The sequence below is a fragment of the Pseudoliparis swirei genome, chromosome 17 (genome assembly GCF_029220125.1).
Source record: "Pseudoliparis swirei isolate HS2019 ecotype Mariana Trench chromosome 17, NWPU_hadal_v1, whole genome shotgun sequence".
Lineage (NCBI taxonomy): Eukaryota > Metazoa > Chordata > Actinopteri > Perciformes > Liparidae > Pseudoliparis > Pseudoliparis swirei.
In genome coordinates this window covers 10,535,597-10,555,811 of record NC_079404.1, presented here as the reverse complement: position 1 = coordinate 10,555,811, position 20,215 = coordinate 10,535,597, and the positions used below count along the sequence as shown (strand labels likewise).

Genomic DNA, 20,215 nt, shown 5'->3' with positions numbered 1-20,215 from the left:
CGGACCAGGAAAACTCCCAAATAACCCTTCAGGTCCTCCTAGGATGGACAGATGCAATAGATGTATGTACAGAAGGACAGATTTAGAGTTAAAATACATTCAATGAATATGATATGAATAGTTCATAGTAGGCATATTCCACGATGGAGACCTCCACGATCCATCAGGCAGATGGCGGTGGGAGGAGGAGGTCTCAACAGGACAGTGGCGTAGTCATGAGCAGGAATTCCACGACCCGATCCATCAGGCAGATTATGCCGTCTCATAGGGTCCGATGACCCCATGAGACGAAAGTCAAGGACTTCCGGGAGAAAGCAGAGTGATTGAGAAGGTACTCAGTGCATCCTAAAACGTCCCCCGGCAGCTATAAGCCTATAGCAGCATATCAAGGGGCTGGACCAGGGCAAACCTGATTCAGCCCTAACTATAAGCTCTGTCAAAGAGGAAGGTCTTAAGTCTACTCTTAAACGAGGTGACTGTGTCTGCCTCCCGGACTGAAATTGGAAGCTGGTTCCATAAAAGAGGAGCTTGATAACTAAAGACATGTTGATAAGGTTTCTATCAACGGACAGGTCGTGCAGATTTGTAATGTGGAGCCGTGTGGAGCGCTGCAGTGGAGGGAGCTGCAGAAAGCACATGAATCAAAAGAGAAAAGAAAAAAACCTTTAAATGGGCGTAAAAAAAAGAGAAAAATGTGATAAAAGAAAATGTGCAGGGAGGGAGGGAGGGAGGGAGGATGGTAGTGCGTGTATCTGCGTCAGAGCTGCAGCCAATGAAGTCAGAGACGGGGCAGGCTCAAGCAGGAGATGCTGTTAGTGCCACTCACAGCACCCACCTGGGCCTCATGTCCTCTACGTCACAGAACTGGCACAAATTATGCCTGCTTGAGTGTTTGACACACACACACACACACACAAACACACACATACACACATACATGGTTTGATGTGAGTCATGTGCATTATTAAACAAATATAGTTATTCCCTTAAAAAAATTTAAATACAGCGCTGAAATTGAAGGAAGCTTTTTACATTTACTCATAAAGTGACAGTGTAAACAAACATTATTCTAACATCAAGCTGTTCACCATCTAGCTAATGTTTATGTAAAGTAAATGCAAATGTACTTTACATAAACATCGTGTCGTTCACAGGTACTTATGTCGTTCCTTTCGTCCCCTCAAAACAACAACAACAACAACAACAACAAAGACGTCTGCTGGTGGAAACAAACTGGAATTAATTAAACATTTAATTAACTGTATTGGTTGGCAGAGGTTGATCTTAATAAAAAAGTATCACCATCATCGTCGTTGTGGCAGCTGATGCAACAGCCGATATATCCAGAGTAACCAAAAGGCTTTCTTACATCAGTATCAAAGCATGCATTGCTAATCTAGCAAGCGGTCCAGAATTGTATTACATGTTCTATTCATGCTATATTATTATAGCATTAAATAGTATTGCTCAGGATTATCTCTGCAGTGTACTTCATCAGCCGATTAATTAGGGATAATAAAATCCCCCCCTCCCCCGCAAAAGGTGCAGTTTTGAGAAAATAAACTGCCTTGTTTATTTCACAAATTCAGAAATAAATTGATAAATACATATATTTCATCATCTTTCTCTCCGATACACACACTATTTAAACACACACACGCACACGCACACACACACTCGCATGTGTCTCTCACATGTAAATCCTGGTTATTTAGATTAGCGGGCAGTATCTTCTGACCTAGATTATCACATCTGTAATTCTAGCGAATGATTATGATGATGAGCATGTGGTCAGAGTTTAGTGCTCGGCGAAGAAAACAACAACAACAAAACAAACAGTGCTCATTTGCTTTGCTGACGTCACTCAGCCATGTGAAACGCTTCACTGTGCAATCTTGTAAAACATGCAAAACAGGGGGTCGAACTTGTCTCCTCGGATGTGCACATGAGAGCGGCCACGTGTGATGACGTGCTGAGCTCACTCATATACATAAAGCACACAAACAGCTGCAAATAGTGTCCGAAAAATATCAACATAACAGCTAAAACATGTTATTTTAACGTCCTTTACTGGGATATTTAAATTTTGTAGTTTGGTGAAAATTATTATATTTTCACTTCACTATATTTATTTGACAGTTTAAGTTACAAGTTACTTTACAGATTTAAAGTGTTAAAACAAAGTCTAATCTATTAATATATTTGTTTGGCTCTCCAGAATTAATAAGGTTGAAATGGCTCCACTTTTACCAACATTCGCTGCACATATTAATGAATCACTAATTATTAGCTGTATGTTATATATAATGAGCCATGCTTCACAATGAGCAGTTTTATCTAAATAAAGATTTTTAAATAACATATTTTTTACAAATAACAAAGTATATCTAAAAGAAGGCTTTTTATAATGAGGTATTACTTATTTTACTTAAGTAAAAGCTCTGAATGCTTCTCATTGCTGCAACAAACCGTCTCTCTGCTCTCTCACTCACTCACTCACACACACACACACACACACACACACACACACACACACACACACACACACACACACACACACACACACACACACACACACACACACACACACACGCACACATGCACACTCCTACTGATTTTACAAAAGGCAAACACCCTCCCTAGGTGCTATTGGATGCTGCCACTCGTGTGTTGATCTCTCTGAGAAGCCCACCACGTCCCGGTCAAGCAGAAGCCTTTTAACCACCAAACACACAGATCGGGTCGTTACTTACAGCTGAGTGATGTCACACAGCACGTCAGTGAGTATTTCTTGTGTGACGCTGTTCGATGTGTATACAGTGAGGAGCTGCTGACTGACTGTTTGATTATACTTTAACACACACACACCAAGAATACGTTATATTTAAAACATAGCTCAAACAATTTACAAAATGAATACATAAAAATATCTAATCATTTTTTTTACATTTTATAATTTTGTACTAACTTTAATTTAGCCACAACCTGCATGATGTTATGTTATCAGGACAAATAAGAATGATCATTCGTATAGAAAATGCTACTCAGTAATTATTGGATGCTTACATTGTATTTGTTTTGTGAACTGAAGCTCGGTGGGAAGAACGGCACATTGAGTGACGCAAGTATGAACGATAAGTGTCCAATTTAAATGCTTCCAAAAGAGAGAAAGAAAGGGAGGTCCGTAGTGAGCAAAATGTTGGGAGTGGCCGGGGGGGTCGAGCGGTCGCTGGCTGCCTGCAGCCCTCATCAGAAGCCAAACAAAGTCAGAGCGATCACGGGTGAGAAATATGGGTGCTGACGTACAGGCCTGTCAATCTCTCTGCAGACATCAGAATAGGCCAAGACGGCCCAGCAGCCAGACGCCAGGTCTGACTGTTTACTGATAACACATGGACTAAATCCATTCATGAACTAAACACACACTCACACTCACACACTCACACTCACACACACACACACACACACACACAAACCTTGTCTCGCCCTTACTCGATTTGAAACTACAGCATTGTTTTTCGGATTTATTGTATTTTAGAATGAAAACTTGTTCTAAATAGACTTAACCTTGTTTTCAGCCCTGCTGTCAAGTTTAAAGTGTCATTATAAACCGATAACCTCAGTGTATTGAACAACCCTTAATCCATTGATCCAAGAGGATGGATTAAGCTTTTTTTTCCATTTTTCTGCCTTCCGCTAGTTGACATAAAAACTGTGCCAGTGAAACTTCTTTTGCCATTAAAGGATCCCATGAATCTTTTTTTTGCGGAACCTTTCAGCAACAATCACCAAGTCTGTAAATAACAATAATAATTTGAAGGGGAAAAATAGAAATATGTTAATCCAGAGTTACTAGGAGTCTGCTCCATGGTGAAGACCTCCCTCCATTCATCTTAATACTTTAGCTCCACCTAGTGTCCGACTGTCTGAGGAGACGGATGAAGACGTCTATTCAGAGCTTGTTTCTATACTAATTATATTAATAATTATTGTGACCTGCAACAAGTGGTATTCTTGCACAATTTGAGCTTGTTCCTGTCTGCGGCTACGGCCCTCGTAGACGGAAGCTGTGAGCGGCTGTTCAATTCGGAGAAGAACATGGATACAAATATTCATGAGGATGTGTGAGCATTTGAAAGTATGTGAGCTTGCGTGTGGTTTTGTACACTAAGTGCTCTGCGGCGTCACAATGGTGGCAAACAATCGTCTGCACTTTCCACATCGTGGGTAAAAAGCCAAGCTAAAGAGACAAGCATAGAAAGCTCGGACAGTGTGTGACGCTGAGCCGTCACTCAGTGTAATCTATGAGGACAAACCAATCCACAAGATCTGGAACTATTCCCTCAACACTCAAATTCAAAGAGAAAGAGAAATTCTCGCTGGCCACAGAGCAACAAGGCCTTTTTGTTCCTGTGAGTGGAGGCCATTTTGTAAGGTTGCTGTTGCTGTCCTGTCAAAGATGTGGGCGCACCACCAATGTTAGAAGATGTATGGCAACTATTTTCTCTAATGGGTCTGTTACAGGAAAACAAAGATGACAGTTACATTGTTATCCCTCTTCCCATCATATAAAGTCCCTTTTTTTATTCCCCACATTATATTCACTTTTTGTGTGACTTTACAACCCACAACTTTACAATTACAGTTCTCTGGCACTGCTCTCTTCAGAATGGTTTTCCTCAGCAGCAGGCAGATGCCTTTATTGATATCAAAATCAGCTTTATTGGTCTGGTACACGTATACATACTGTACAGGGGATTTCACTGTTTTTTTCCGTTGCCTGAACGTACTTACACAGAAATACACAAACAAAAAACAAGGACACACATGTAACTACTATGTACACATATAAATATATACATGTATATATAAACATAAAACACAACAACAATGCCAATGGAGATTAAAGTGCAATGACGCAGATATAATATTTATCTTGTTGCATTGTAGCGAGATAGGTTGGTCTTGGCAGAGGTAGATGGAGGTAGATGGTCTTGGCAGTGGAGATTTCCGACTGGAAATCTCCATTACTCTTAATATTATTGGTGTATTGCTGTAGAGGCAGAGCGTCCAGTCCATATTCTATGTTCTATATTACTTAATGCTCTTTCCGGCTTAATTATCTCAAATTGCCATTCACGAGGAACAAAGAAAGAAAGAAAAAGAGCAATGTATTCAGACATCAAGGTTCATGCCGATGGTATCTTACTCTAATGGAAGAAAGCTGGTCATTTGCACAGCTGAAGGCCTGCTGACCAGCTGTAGTGGTGGTGGGCTAGGGCCCGGAGGGGGCGCCCAGGAGACCCTGTCATGGACAGGTCCGGGCTGCACACCGAGAGGGAGGACAAAAAAGGCATTGAGGTCCTCATATGAATCTCAATGCCCCCGTTTCTACCCCTTCCCTCCTGGCCTCACCGGGGATATCTGAGTGAAGAAAAACGATCTCCATGAGAAAACCCGAGCGTGACCTCTGAGCCCTCTGTAATCACATGAGCTGCGGAAAATAAAAACAGCTGGGCGTGCCATAGAACGACGCTACAGACACTCTGGGCTCACTGTCCATAAACTGGCCTTCCGTGAGCATCAAAGGGCCGACTCCGACTCCCTTAAGGATGCTCGCTCACGGTTCTATTCCAGCGTAATCAATAAAAACCCTGGAAACTCTAAACAGCTTTTTTCGACAATAAATCATCTCCTGAAGCCACAACCATCCTCTTCAGCTGAGGCTACAGAGGAGCAATGCAACAGCTTCATTGACTTCTTCAGAACAAAGGTCAACAACATCCGCTCTACGATGTCCAGCTCTCCATCTCTGCTTCTCTCTGACACCAACACCTTCTCTGCGAGTGTGCCGTCTCCTCTAGATCTCGCTGAGGTTCAGGAGAGCCATGTCGAGAAAATCCTCAGAAATATGAAATCCTGTACCTGTACCCTGGACCCCATTCCCACTGCTCTGCTCAAGTCACATATCCCCACTCTCAGTCCTTTCATCACCAACGTTGTTAACCTTTCCTTTCGCTCTGGCTGTGTCCCACCTGCTCTCAAGGTTGCTGTCATCCGTCCCATTCTGAAGAAGCCCACCCTGGACCCGGAGGTTCTAGCCAACTACAGGCCTATCTCCAACCTTGCCTTCCTGTCCAAGGTGTTGGAGAAGGTAGTTGCTTCTCAACTTCAAGACCATCTCAAAAACAACAACTTATTTGAAAAATTCCAGTCAGGATTTCGTTCAGCCCACAGCACTGAAACAGCTTTACTAAAGGTGACAAATGACCTGCTGATGTCAGCCGATGCAGGATCACCCTCACTCCTCATCCTCCTGGATCTGACTGCTGCATTTGATACAGTGGATCACACCATCCTCCTAGAGCGCCTCCACACCACCATTGGACTATCAGACTCTGCACTCCAGTGGTTCCAGTCCTACCTTTCTGGCAGAACTGAATATGTTTCACTGGGAAGACGCAGGTCCAGACGGCTCCCAGTCTCCTGTGGTGTTCCACAAGGGTCGGTGCTCGGACCAATCCTCTTCATTATCTACATGCTCCCCCTCGGCCGTGTCGTCAGCAGACATAGGATGTCCTTCCATTGTTATGCTGACGACACACAGCTTTACATCAAAACTGCCCCAAACCCCTCTGCAGCCATGTCACGTGTCACCGCCTGTCTTGGGGAGATAAAGGCGTGGATGAGCAACAACTTTCTCTAGCTAAACAGCAGCAAAACTGAAGCCCTCCTTTTTGGCACTCGACACCAGGTTCAGACATCATCCATAACTCATCTCACCTTTGACAGTCAGGTCATACCCCTCTCCTCCACAATCACCAATCTGGGAGTTCGGTTTGACCCCCACCTGACCTTTACTGACCATATAAAATTCCTGTGCAAAACCTCCTTTTATCATCTAAAAAACATCTCCAAACTCCGCCCCACTTTAACCCTGTCAGACGCAGAGAAGCTCGTCCACGCCTTTATCTCCTCAAGACTGGACTACTGCAACTCACTCTACACTGGGATCACAGACAAGAACATCACCAAACTACAATATATCCAAAACAGCGCTGCCAGGGTCCTGAGGGGAGTCCGGAAATATGACCACATATCACCCATTCTCCAATCACTGCACTGGCTCCCTGTTTCATTCCGGATTAACTGAAAGGTCCTAGTACTCACATATAAATGCATCAACGGACATGCACCCCCCTACCTACAAGAACTTATCACTCCCCTAACCTCCACCCGCACCCTCAGATCCACAGGCCGCTCGCTCCTTCGGGTCCCCAACACCAAGCTCCGCACCGTGGGCGACCGGGCCTTTTGCTCGGCAGCGCCACGCTTGTGGAACGGTCTCCCTGACCACCTGAGGGCAACTCAGACACTGAACTCTTTTAAGACTGGCCTAAAAACCTTTTTATTCAGGAAGGCATTTTTTACCTTGAGTTAATTTATTGTCAGCTATTACATTCTTATTTTTTTATTTTTATGGGTTGCTTTAACTATGTTTTAATCGGTTTTATTTGTTTTCACTATATGTGTGGCACTCTGAGATTCTTTGAAGGAAGAGTGCGATAAAAATGAAATGCATTATTATTATTATTGTAATGAACGGAGCAGCGACAGAAGCAGCATTATTATATTTCTACCAGCAGCCATTTAGTTTGGACAAACAATTGTATCACAAAACTATCCAAATAATTGTATTTCATTTTAAGAGGTTTGTTTCAAGCAATAATGCACGGTTGCCTGATTTCTTTATTTATTAAGCAGTTCTCCATTCTTCCTGAATTACTCCTTATGCTGCGTTCACGTCAAAAGCTGTGTGAACGCATCATTAGTGTGTATGATAATCCGAGCGTTCAGTTACAAATGTACATTTGCTGTGACAGTGTGCTGTGTACGATGTAGTGGTGCCATCCGGCATCAAAGCACGCAGAACCTTGAGCAGGAGGGGTTCCGTGGGTGTGCACCCCCCAAGCAGTCACAGATGCCAGGCGCAGTCGGGGAAGGAAGCGCCCGGCTCTCCTTCCATGTTAGCCAAGGGAAACTCTCGTTTGGGCACGGACCCAAAAAGATACCGAGCCAAAGACCGTGATGCCAACGGGTCACGTCTTCAGTGCAAACAAACAAGTGTGTCGGCTCGAGGAAGCCATGATGTTGACTGGAATTTTCGCAACTGCATCTTTGCGTGTGTATTGAATTCTTAAAGGGTCACTTTACTCAAGTTACAAAAAAACAGATGAATGGGATTTCATTTGTCGAGGGTTTTGAGACTTCTGCCTGCGCGCCAATACAATGGAGGTAAACAGACTCATATGTGTGGTGCTCACAGCATTGAAAAATGGCATTACATTGATTACAAAATCAACTCCAATGTCTCTTTCCAGAATAAAATAGGGACTTCAGATGCAAATTAGCTGAAGCTACACTCTGGTATACAGTGCATCAAATGGTGACATGTTTTACAGTACAGTTTTAACTGTACATGGTCCCTTTTAAATAAATATTATAATAATACATGTTTTTAAAGAGAATCAACAGACATCACTGCTACAGTTTTTATTGAACCTTTTCGACCGAAGATGTTTTTCAATGGAAACTTTTTCATTGCTTCGTGCACAACAAACTAAATCCCGTTCCGTTTTATCTTATTGGGGTGGGGAGATGTATATCTCAAAACATGGGCAGGTGAAAAACAAAACCATCTGCATTGCCTTGGCGTTACTAGAGGAGTTTCTCGGTAAAATGGCTGAAGAGATCCTTTTAAGTGTCACATTTGAAAAAGTTACGTTGAACAAAACTCTAAATTCCAAAGGTTTCAGAGGTAAGATGGCACATGTAGTCTTTAAAAAGAGATACAAAGTAAAAGACAATCTGAGATGAAAGGATGTCTACATGCTTCTTAGGGATATGTACTTCCCAAATCCAAGCATGACCAAAGCAGCTTTAAACTTCAATCATGTGATGCAGAGGAAACACCAAACAAGTCGAACCCGCGCTCAAGCCGTTTCCACGGCTCCAGCACTATTCATACAGGCAGGCACGACGCTCTGCTCGAGGACGATGCTGTTCTTGGCCTTGAACTTACAACTCATGTCATGCGTCTGCCAGCGTCAGAGCAGCCACACGGCCCATTGACGCAAATCCAAAACTGCCTCTTGTAAACAAAGAATACTTGAATTTGAAAGTAAAGGATGTGCTGAACCAATGTTTTCAACTACACCGGGCACAGACCACAGGGCTTTGGGGAAAGTAAGGCAGAACCTAAGAACAGGACTGGCTTTCGTTTACCAGAGTGATATGTTGCACTAAATCAATCATCATGATCATCCCCACGACTGGATTAGGACTTCCACACACGGGGGTTTTATTTTAAAGGGACCTGACCTGTAACAGTTAGTGTGGAGAGAGAGAGAGAGAGAGTTGTGTGTCTGTTGTTAAATGCAGAGCAGTCAGTAAGTAAGCAGCAGTGGAAAATAACCCTCTACTACTCAATGCAGGATCCACATTAGTCAATGACAGCTGATCAGTGTCGGGGCCAGAGGGATGGCGCATTGCCCCCTCTGGTGAACCCCCTAGTCAGAAGGTAGGGACACCGCACATGCACTCCTCCTCTCTACCTCCATCTGCCTGATGGATAACGGAGGTCTGGATCATGGTCCATGCCTACTACCAATTATTCATACACTCTATGATATTCATTGAATGTGATGCAAGGTTTTTTTTCTATTTCTTGGGAGTTTTTCCTGATCCGATGTGAGGTCCTGGGACAGGGATGTCTATGTGTACAGATTGTAAATCCCGCTGAGCCAAATTGGTAATTTGTGATAATGGGCTGTACAAAATAAACTGAATTGAAACTGAATTGTTACCATGGATGACTGACCGGGCCTATCGATGACCAATGCCCCTGGACTAGAACCTCTGTATGAAGTGCTAATTTTTTAATCTTTTGGTAACAAAGAGACCCCAAATGTCTAAAGACACAAACCATTTTGAATCACTTTAAGTCTGTGTCTTTTACCAAACCTACTATTTATTGCTATTGTTTCATATTAGAATATTTAAAGTTGTTTATCTGGCATTCAATTCTCACACTGAATAAACAATGTCACTATTGATAATGTACAGTTTATAATGCCAATCATGGCTCTCCTATTATTTAAAGAAAGTAAAGTAAAGCATTTGATTGTGTTTCATTTACCGATGGAAATGTACATTTAATGCTCGGTCTGCGCTGCTAGTTATGATCTGAATCGACAACAGTGCATTTCTGTTTTCTCGTGTGCACATAAAAGGCGGCGCTTGCACGCCGGGCTCTGGCTGTGATCATCCCTCAGAACTCACAGGCTGCAACACAATAAATCCACCCCGCGTTGACAACTGAACAGGAACTAGTAATCTCGGTGAAGCAGCATCCATAATGCAGTTTCTCAATCAACAGGTCCTTCATTGCCTGAGTGATACGGTGGCAACAACTCGGATGCCACTGTTGCCTTCTGTGGCTGTCGGTGAAAGTCTGTTCTGCAACCGAACCTGAAGAAACACAATGGGACTCCACTGAGGATTGACGAGAGAGTACCACAAGTAATTCTGCAGCAACACATACGAGTATGTTCTCAGGATACAAGTCTGTAATACTGTATGTTGTAAATACAGCAGCTGTAGTGGCTGCACATCAAGAGGGTTTGACCAAGTCCTGGTGCCTCAGACTTTGCAATTAACATGTAGTTCATTTTAAGAAATGATCTGTTGTTTCACCGAGCAGTCCCTAAAGGTATCAACAAACCTGTAGTTCATATTAAGACATGCTCTGTTGTTTCACCGAGCAATCCCTGAAGGTATCAATACACCTGTAGTGCCTACTAAGACATGCTTTGTTGTTTCACCAAGCAGTCCCTGAAGGTATCACATGCCAGCACTCTTGCAACAGCTCAACCTTCACTCATTTCTGACCATGACTCCTACCTTGGTCGCTGCATCCTGCTGACGGAGATTCCTCAAAGTTCTGGTCGTCAGGACCTTTCCGTTTCTTCGACATTTGCTGCTCCCTATTCGAGTGATGGATCTATCCACCGCTGAATCGATAGCTGCTGATAACGCGAGACACCTTCAACCGGCAGGATATACAACACAAACAACAGTCTGGGGGAGGCGGAAAGAGAAACGCGAATAAATCTCAGTCCCATTCATTCAGATCCCTTCTCGGTATGTCCTCTTGTCCTCTTTTCAGCGTGCGGTGTGCGTAAAGTGACCATGCGGTGGCCAGTCGAGCACCTGGAGACGCAGCGAGGCATGGAGCTGCCGGTCAGCTCCTGCATTCCCGCCGCTATTGGAAAAGTCGTGAATTCAGGGACAGTCCTGGAGCTCGTTTCTCTTGACAAATGAGAAATATTTGCCGACGAGGTGATTTTCTCGATCATGTGCGTGTCGCGGGATGAGGCTCGAACCCCGCTCAGATGGAAGTTACGCACTGGAGGAAACTTGTTGATCCGCGTCTTAAGGTGGGTTGCCAGGTTGTGGGTTTCGTCATTACGTTTCCTGTCTTTTTGAATATCAATTTAGATTGTCAACGTTGTGTGAGACGTTTAGCTTGAATGGGGCTCGGCGACGTCAGACTGCAAGTGTAATCAGGCATAGATGACGCACAGCCGACACAACGGGAACTCTTGGGTATCTTGCAGAGCATAGGCCAATATAAACGGAGATTATCTGGAAGTGGTTTCGCTAAAGCACGCACACGCGCGTGTCCCTTTGGCAGCATTTGTGCTGCGCACTAAGTTGCTGGTAGAAAAGGCTCTCCGGCAACATCTGTGACGGAAGAGAGGATTCCACCCCGGCGACAAATTGGAGACGATGTAGTGCAGAAGTGGTGTGGGGGGAGCGCGCGGTACGGCAGCCTACCTTCTCTTCCACAACACCATCAGTCCAACGTGGGGAAGAAAATACTCGATTTGTCTGTGACGCTGCTTTCGCAAAACCTCCTAATCCATGTGCCAGAGTTACATCAATCGAACTAACACGCATGTTGTAAGTGTTGGACGACCAGGTTTGCTTTCACACCAATGAGCTAGAGTAACGTGAGAATAACGCAGTGATTAATGTAGCAGGAGAGTCGTGGTGTTGCGCGTACAGGAGAGGAGGCTTTGACGCCACGGGTCTGGCTCTTATAAATTGCTTGATGGCAGTTTTCCCCTCGGGTGGACTCAGCCTTGAATGCCAGAGAGAAGGAAAAACAATCCGTGCTCCTCGTTTACCAACGCAACAATGGACTGCACGTGCACTCAAATATCCAACTGCACACATCACGTCCGATTATCACGGACTTTTACTTTCAATTCAATTCAATTCAGTTTATTTGTATAGCCCAATTTCACAAATTACAAATTTGTCTCGGAGTGCTTTACAATCTGTACACATAGACATCCCTGCCCCAAAACCTCACATCGGACCAGGAAAAACTCCCAAATAACCCTTCAGGGGGAAAAGGGAAGAAACCTGCAGGAGAGCAACAGAGGAGGATCCCTCTCCTAGGATGGACAGATGCAATAGATGTAATGTGTACAGAAGGACAGATTTAGAGTTAAAATACATTCAATGAATATGACAGAGTGTATGAATAGTTCATAGTAGGCATATTCCACGATGGAGACCTCCACGATCCATCAGGCAGATGGCGGTGGGGAGGAGGAGTGGGCGGAGTCTCAACAGTGGGCGGAGTCTCAACAGGACAGTGGCGTAGTCATGAGCAGGAATTCCACGACCCAGACGATCCATCAGGCAGATAGGATCTATGCCGTCTCATAGGGTCCGATGACCCCATGAGACGTGAAGTCAAAAGGACTCCGGGGAGAAAGCAGAGTTAGTAACGTGTGATTGAGAGATGAAAATTCATCCTTAAGGAGAGAAAAAAGAGGAGATAGGTACTCAGTGCATCCTAAAACGTCCCCCGGCAGCGGACGGCGCCTCGGTGTCTTGGTGCGCGATTCTTGCACCTTCCGCCAAAAAAAGTTCCTCGTTTGTTTGTGACTCATGAACATTCTTTGGCAATAAACCTGTTTCTGATTCTGATTCTGATTTCTGATTCTGATAAGCCTATAGCAGCATATCAAGGGGCTGGACCAGGTGAACCTGATTCAGCCCTAACTATAAGCTCTGTCAAAGAGGAAAGTCTTAAGTCTACTCTTAAATGAGGTGACTGTCTGCCTCCCAGACTGAAATTGGAAGCTGGTTCCATAAAAGAGGAGCTTGATAACTAAAGGCTCTGGCTCCCATTCTACTTTTTAAGACTCTAGGAACTACAAGTAGTCCCGCATTTAGTGAGCGTAGCTCTCTAGTGGGGCAATATGGTACTACAAGCTCCTTAAGATATGATGGTGCATCACCAATCAAGGCTTTGTACGTTAAGAGAAGAATTTAAAAGTGATTCTTGATTTTACAGGGAGCCAGTGCAGAGCAGCTAGTGCAGGAGTGATGTGATCTCTTTTCTTAGTTTTAGTGAGAACACGAGCTGCAGCATTCTGGATCAACTGGAGGGACCTAAGAGACTTATTAGAGCAGCCTGATAATAAGGAGTTGCAGTAATCCAGTCTCGAAGTAACGAACGCGTGAACCAATTTTTCTGCATCTTTTTGAGACAAGATGTGCCTGATTTTTTGAAATATTACGTAGATGAAAGAATGCAGTCCTTGAGATTTGCTTTACGTGGGAGTTAAAGGACAAGTCCCGATCAAAGATAACGCCAAGATTCTTTACAGTGGTGTTGGATGCCAGGGCAATGCCGTCTACAGAAACCACATCACCAGATAATTGATCTCTGAGGTGCTCAGGGCCGATTAAAATTACTTCGGTTTTGTCTGAGTTTAACATCAAGAAGTTGCAGGTCATCCATGTTTTTATGTCTTTAAGACATGCTTGAATTTTACCGAGTTGGTTGCTCTCCTCTGGTTTTATCGATAAATATAGTTGAGTATCATCTGCATAACAATGAAAGTTTATGGAGTGTTTCCTGATAATATTGCCCAAAGGAAGCATGTATAAGGTAAATAAAATTCACACATTATTGTATGGAGGTCACAGCTGGGTGCCTGACTCCAGTTGCGTAACATTCTTCCTCCTCTCTAAATGTTATCATATGCTGATTTATTTATGAACACGGGTCACGGGATCATATTCCAATAACTACATCATGGTTTAGATTTCTAGAGCAACGCCTGTCCTTTTTCTTCTAAATGTGTTCACTTGGATGTCAGGGCAAATAGTTTAGAAAATAATAAGCTGGGTGTTTTATTATTTGTTGCTGCTGCTGGTGCGTCCGTATGCGCACATCCGCGGCGGATTTATTGCAAAGAGCGCCAATGACGCTGATATTTCGTGGTATTTTCTGAAGGCAAACACGCCTCTCTCTCTCTGCCTCTCTCTCTCTCTCTCTCTCTCTCTCTGGCTCTCTCTCTGGCTCTCCCCCTCCCATCCCTCATTCACTGCAGCTACTGACGTCAAGACATGCTTGCGTCAATGCTCCCTGCTTTGACAGAGAGCTTTTTTTCCCATTGGGATCATAATAGGATTATTAGGCTAAGAGAAATACCCTGATTTTTTTGACAGATGTCCCATTATCTTTTCTCGCTTGAAACATTATGCCCTATGAAGACATAATTGGCTCTTAAAGCAAATCACAAGTATGACTATATCATTCTATGCTTTTTACTTCAGCTCTTCTATTCAATTTAACATCAGTTTACATGAACCTTTAAATAACAGCAGTGCATTTATTTAGAAAATAGTGCACAAAAATGAAGAAATGAACCTGAAATGAATCTTCTTGTCTGAGTTGATGGATTTGATACGTATATTACCACTCACATTGAATATCTGTACACAGACATACAGCTCATGGTGACACATACAGAGACCATATACTCCACAGATGCAGTTGGAGGATTAGATGTATGCTGCTTGCTGTTGGTCTGTTGTTGCTACTTGTACGAGTGGGAGGATGTCATGATGTCCTTATATACACTGGCCTTGATCTTCTGGGCTGAATTATTGTGAACTATAAGACTGATGGCTGGAGCCATAATGCAAATATGAGCCGAGTAGTTTTCATTTAAGTCTGATCAACACATTATTTGGATGTAGTTTATAGGTGGTTACGCTTAGCATGAGCACTATAGTTGTGTTTAGTATCGTCAATTGTAGTGAAGATGGTCCGATTCTTTTCTTTACCTCTGAAGCTTCTCATTCAATTTTCAAGTATTGTTCTATTTTAATATTAAGTAATATATAGCTTTATTGAATCACTGGAATATGCATTTAAATGTGAAAAACAGGCTTTATTCAACTTTGCAGTTTGATGTATTGAAAGAACTTATGACATAAGTTGGTCCCTGAATAAATGCACTTCCAGTCGTCACCAGACCCATGACACAGGAGATGACCATATGTCGCCAATATCTTGAATGAAGATGTGTGCCCTCATGTCAGGGAGACGTGAAAAGGCCAAAGCAGAGAGTTGATCTCCGGGGTTCCACTTCTCTACTCACAAAAAGGAAGCAGAAGGGTTTGAGTTTTGAAGGTAACATTCCAAGTTATATCACAATACAGAAATTGTAATAACCAATGTTAATAAATGACAAATAAAAACATCAAACAAACCCAATAAAATGTTTCCATGTCATATTCAATCATGCATAATATGAGCATTCAGGAGGCATTTTGTTGTTTTTGGAAAATCCAGTTAACTTTAGTTGATGTTGCATTTATATTGTGTTGTTCTTTTTCAACAGCTTCTGCCAGCACAGTACATTTGATCATGAACAGAGAACAAACCAACAAACAGGCTATTGGGATTCTGAGAGATTGGGAATTTTGGGGTCTGTTTACGAATATCTGCATGGTGTTCATTATTCGATCAAACCGGTGCTCCTCAATTGAATTCAAAATAAAATAAACTGAATTGCTCCTGTGATTTTTGTAGAAATTATGAAAATCTTAGCAAAAAGTACTAATGAGATTTCAATTAGACGACTGACCCAATTTTATCTCCCAAGGAACCAAAGAACTCCCAAATCAAGCTTTCCCTTATTGTTCCTGGGGACCTCCATTAATCTAAAACCTGGACCAGACTTTGTGAACCACCCGTGGAGATTATGATTTTTAAAAATGCTCTCTGGAGGATAGTTCATATAGCTACACATTGTTTATAAGGATGAAATAAATGGGACAAAAATCTGGATGCGTCCTATTTTTCAGTGAATTAAATTACATGGTGTGTGGTGTGCCATCACGATGGCACAAAAAAAGAAAAGAACACTGTGACCAAGTTGGGGGAATTTGGAAAATTGAAACAACGTAAAGCGCAGAGTATAGCAAAGCCCCCGTTTTTATTGCCAGCTGGCCCTTAAAAACAGCCACTTGAGAGACATTGCCATGTTGTATAATGAAGGTTGTATATCGTCTGCAGCATATTGACATGAGACCCCCCCCCCCCCACTTCATTTCATTTAAAAAATAATGTGAAACATAATATCTTTAATGGCATCATTGTGGTACAAAGCAATAGTCTATTTACATGCTACACCTCACTTACTTAATGTATGTTTTTCAACTTCCCAAATTGTTTTTGCCTTCTGCTGTGTTTTCATGAAGCTACGCTGCTTAATATAAGCAAAATAAAGGGCTTTTGGTTTACAAACATGAAACGATAAGTTCATCCTGCTATGTTGAAGAAAACGCTGAATTCAAAGGGAAATCGACCAAAAATAAGGGCAATATTCATTTGATTTCTTGAGTTGAAAACACATATAACACTTGCTGATTTATTGACGGGTTACTTCAACAACTCAAAGCCTTTCAAAACTCAAAAGGTTGTTATTAGTACTAATTAAGAAGTGAAGATATACGTCCAAAAACTGAAAACAGTATCTTGCCTGTGAAATTTGATTTGGACAACACATAAAACGGACTTTATTTGAGATGGATTCTTCCATTAGATCACAGCAGATGAAACAGCCTGCAGACATTATTTCATGGCCGTCCCAAAGCGTGCAGAGACGCTTCCATCAGAGGGACGGAGGGGTCACATCAGTCCAGGCTGAAGGCAGCCGCCCGTGCGGGTTGGCGTCATACTGACTTGTGTCATGCACTTCTGTTGCTGTGCCGCTGTCGAACAGAGGAGAACCGGTAGAGGGCGCTGTGTCTGAGTGAGACAGGCTCGGGTAGTGGCTGCTGGACCCGCGGAGGAACTGGGAGCTCAGGCCGTTGTTCATCCCCCCGTTCTGGGACCCGGGAGTCATTGGCGAGTTACTCATCGACCACAGGCTGGTGTACTGGCTGCACAGAGACACGGAGACAAGACGTCGTACTCAGCTTTTCATTGGAAGTGAAACTTATGCAAAAGGTTAAAAGTGCAATTATTTTGTGTAAACACATTAAACAAATCTAACTTTTTTAACATAATGTGAAGAGGGGACAGCTCGTGCACAAAATATCATTACAACAAGAAATGCATCAACGTATGTCGTTTTTTCTCTCCACCAATGTCTGATATACTACACAAGCTTTTGTCTTTTCTTTTCTCACCATATTGAGTTTACTGTCTAACTTTGTGTATCTTACACCTGTGATAATATCCCAATGCCTTGTTACCTGTAACTTTTCACAGTTGTTTTCTTGTTTTGTAAATGATCTATTTTTTCTGTCTATGCCATATTCTTTGTGGTTAATATATAATTTTAAAAAATCACAACACAAACCTAGAGTTGGTACCAGAGGTGGAATTGTGGGCCATGGGCATCATACCGGAGTGTGTTGGCATCTGTAGACTGGACCAGTTATCGTGGCTCGAGAGCATCGACAGACAGGCTGGCGAGTTATCGGAGTAACTGACTGAAACACACGACAGAAGCACTGGGGTTTAGCAGATTCAGCCACTCGTGATTTCAAATATATTTGTCAGAAATCATATGAGTGAACATGTTGCTTTGTATGATTCAAGACTTCCTGTCCCCCTGATATTAGTATGATAGCCGAACGTGTGAATATTCTCTCCATACATTCCTCGTCTGAAGCCCAACCGTTTACAGCTTTGTGGCTCCACTCACACAAAAGCCAGAGGAATTCAAGACATTCTGTGCTCAGCGACATTTGTTTGCGTTTCTTGTTGATAGCCATGGAGGAAGTGGTGTAAATCCTGGATGTGTGACGGAAAAGGCAGGAAGAGAACACTCACTGGGCGAGTTGGTCCGATGGGCATACGGACTGGTGTAGGGGGAAGAGCGGTGGTTTCTTAGGGTGGAGTAGTGCTCACAGCCGTGGGATGGCGAGAGGGAGATGGGACTCCCAAACTGGCTGTGAGGACTGGCAGGAGGGCAAAGACCGCCTGAGCCTGGAATAAACCAACCACCTACTGCTTCCACGGATGAGAAGATACACAATAAAGCTATGAGCACCACAATGTGACATGAAATCAGAAGAAATAACACAATACTCACATTGAGAATAAGTCGACTGCTGGTTTTCAATGGCATCTTCTCTTGTGTCTCTGTGATCACTTCTGAAATTTTTTATTGTTGATGATATAGGTTAAACAATGTTAAACTAAACATTTACAAATACATCAATAATGGAACTCTTACCTATCCTTCACATCTAGGAAGGCCTTGGCAAAAGGGTTATGCTTTATTTTAAGAGCAGTTATCTAAAATCCAAACATAAATGAGAAGAGAATCATGAGCATTAATAATAATGAAAATAAAAGGTATACAAAATTATGTGCGTAAATCCTGTGCGTAAATTACGCAGACATTTTGCGCGCATACGAGAATCAATATTAATGTATTGAGTCATTTTAGTTTAAAATACGATTTTAATATATTGTATTGCTAACCTCTTCGTTTTGGTATGCTGTTACTGCAATGAACTGTGTCTCTGGGAAAGAGTGGCTGGTGATCATCCTCCTCGGGCCTCCAACCCGGACGATATGAACGCGGGGCTCGTACTTGTGCAAAGAATTTAACATTATCTGAAAAAGAAAAGAAAAAAGTTAAATACATAGATGGTTATTTAATATGCCAGATTTGTCGTTTTCATTTCCACGTTTATATATTTTTTCATTTCGTGGTTTAAAAAAAATAAAATGGAAAATGTTTTTTACCGAGGAAAAACAATGAAAGTCCAACAATATCGCGCATTGTCTCTTCTACTTGCCTGACCTCCTCCGTTGAGTTTATTGGTGAGTTTGACTTTACAAAAGGAGACGGGGGCTTTCATCCAATGCGCCCCAAAGTTTGGAGAGTCCGGGTGAATGCACACGCAGCTGGGGGTTTGAGGTTCAGGTTTACCACCAGGGACCCACTCCCCGTTAACGTATTTCCACCTGTGATTGTCTCCAGATACAAAGTCCAGCAACAAAGAATACATGGCATTCGGGTCCAGTCCAGACACGTTCACTTTCAGCACCGGAAACATGCGTCTTAATAAAAAGAAAGAACGATCAAGAATGATTTATGTTGTACTTCATATTTTATTTGATCTGGTATTGCATACTGTGTGTTTGTATTTAAGCTCACCTGCCATTCTTTGTAACTATCATTTCATTTGTAAGATCCTTAAATTGCTGCCAAAGCTCGTTCTCATCCAGGGATAGTTTGAGTTCCTTCTCCGTGGGGTCGCCCTTCTCGCTGCCAACCAGAAGCTCACTCTCCACGGCACTGAGGAGGTGGTCCACCCGGCTTTGGCTGGCCTTCTCGGGACACTCACCCGCGCCTGTGGCCATCCTGCCAAGCAGCTCCATGCAGGGCTGAATAGATAGTCACAGTTCCCAAAAACTAAACCGCTTTCCTCTTTTTGCGTCTCCACAAAGACAATCAGTTATCTCAGGACACTGGACGTCACGAACAGCTCCCAAATATATAGGCCGAAGAGAAGCTCCGTCTCAGGAAGGGTGTCTGGAGCAGAGATGGTTGGCTCGCCTCCTCTTTGATCTTTGCGGGCTTGCCACCGATTGGCTCTGAGCAGCCATATCATTGAGGTCCACAGGATGGCAGCTTCTTGAATAACGCAGTGAAACCCACTTTATTACATCGACCTGTAAACATTGACACTTAGATCAAAGACACACCTGCTGAAGCCAAACCACTGTGGGCGGCTGAGCATGGCTGTCTTTTAGCCCCTGAGGTCTCAGATTTAGATCCAGGATGCTTTCTTGAGCTTTTTATAAGGA

At 43.0% G+C, this 20,215-nt stretch overlaps 1 protein-coding gene across 1 annotated transcript; it reads right to left on the bottom strand.

The window, feature by feature from the left end:
* Nucleotides 1-17,054: 17,054 nt before the first annotated feature.
* On the bottom strand, nucleotides 17,055-19,768 carry tbxtb (T-box transcription factor Tb). The gene is made up of 8 exons (XM_056435848.1): nucleotides 19,563-19,768; nucleotides 19,201-19,465; nucleotides 18,881-19,015; nucleotides 18,630-18,691; nucleotides 18,486-18,547; nucleotides 18,224-18,400; nucleotides 17,748-17,880; nucleotides 17,055-17,325 (listed from the first exon to the last, which is right to left on the bottom strand). The coding sequence occupies exons 1-8, from the start codon at nucleotides 19,766-19,768 to the stop codon at nucleotides 17,055-17,057; spliced, it is 1,311 nt and encodes a 436-aa protein (XP_056291823.1).
* Between the last annotated feature and the right edge of the window lie 447 nt (nucleotides 19,769-20,215).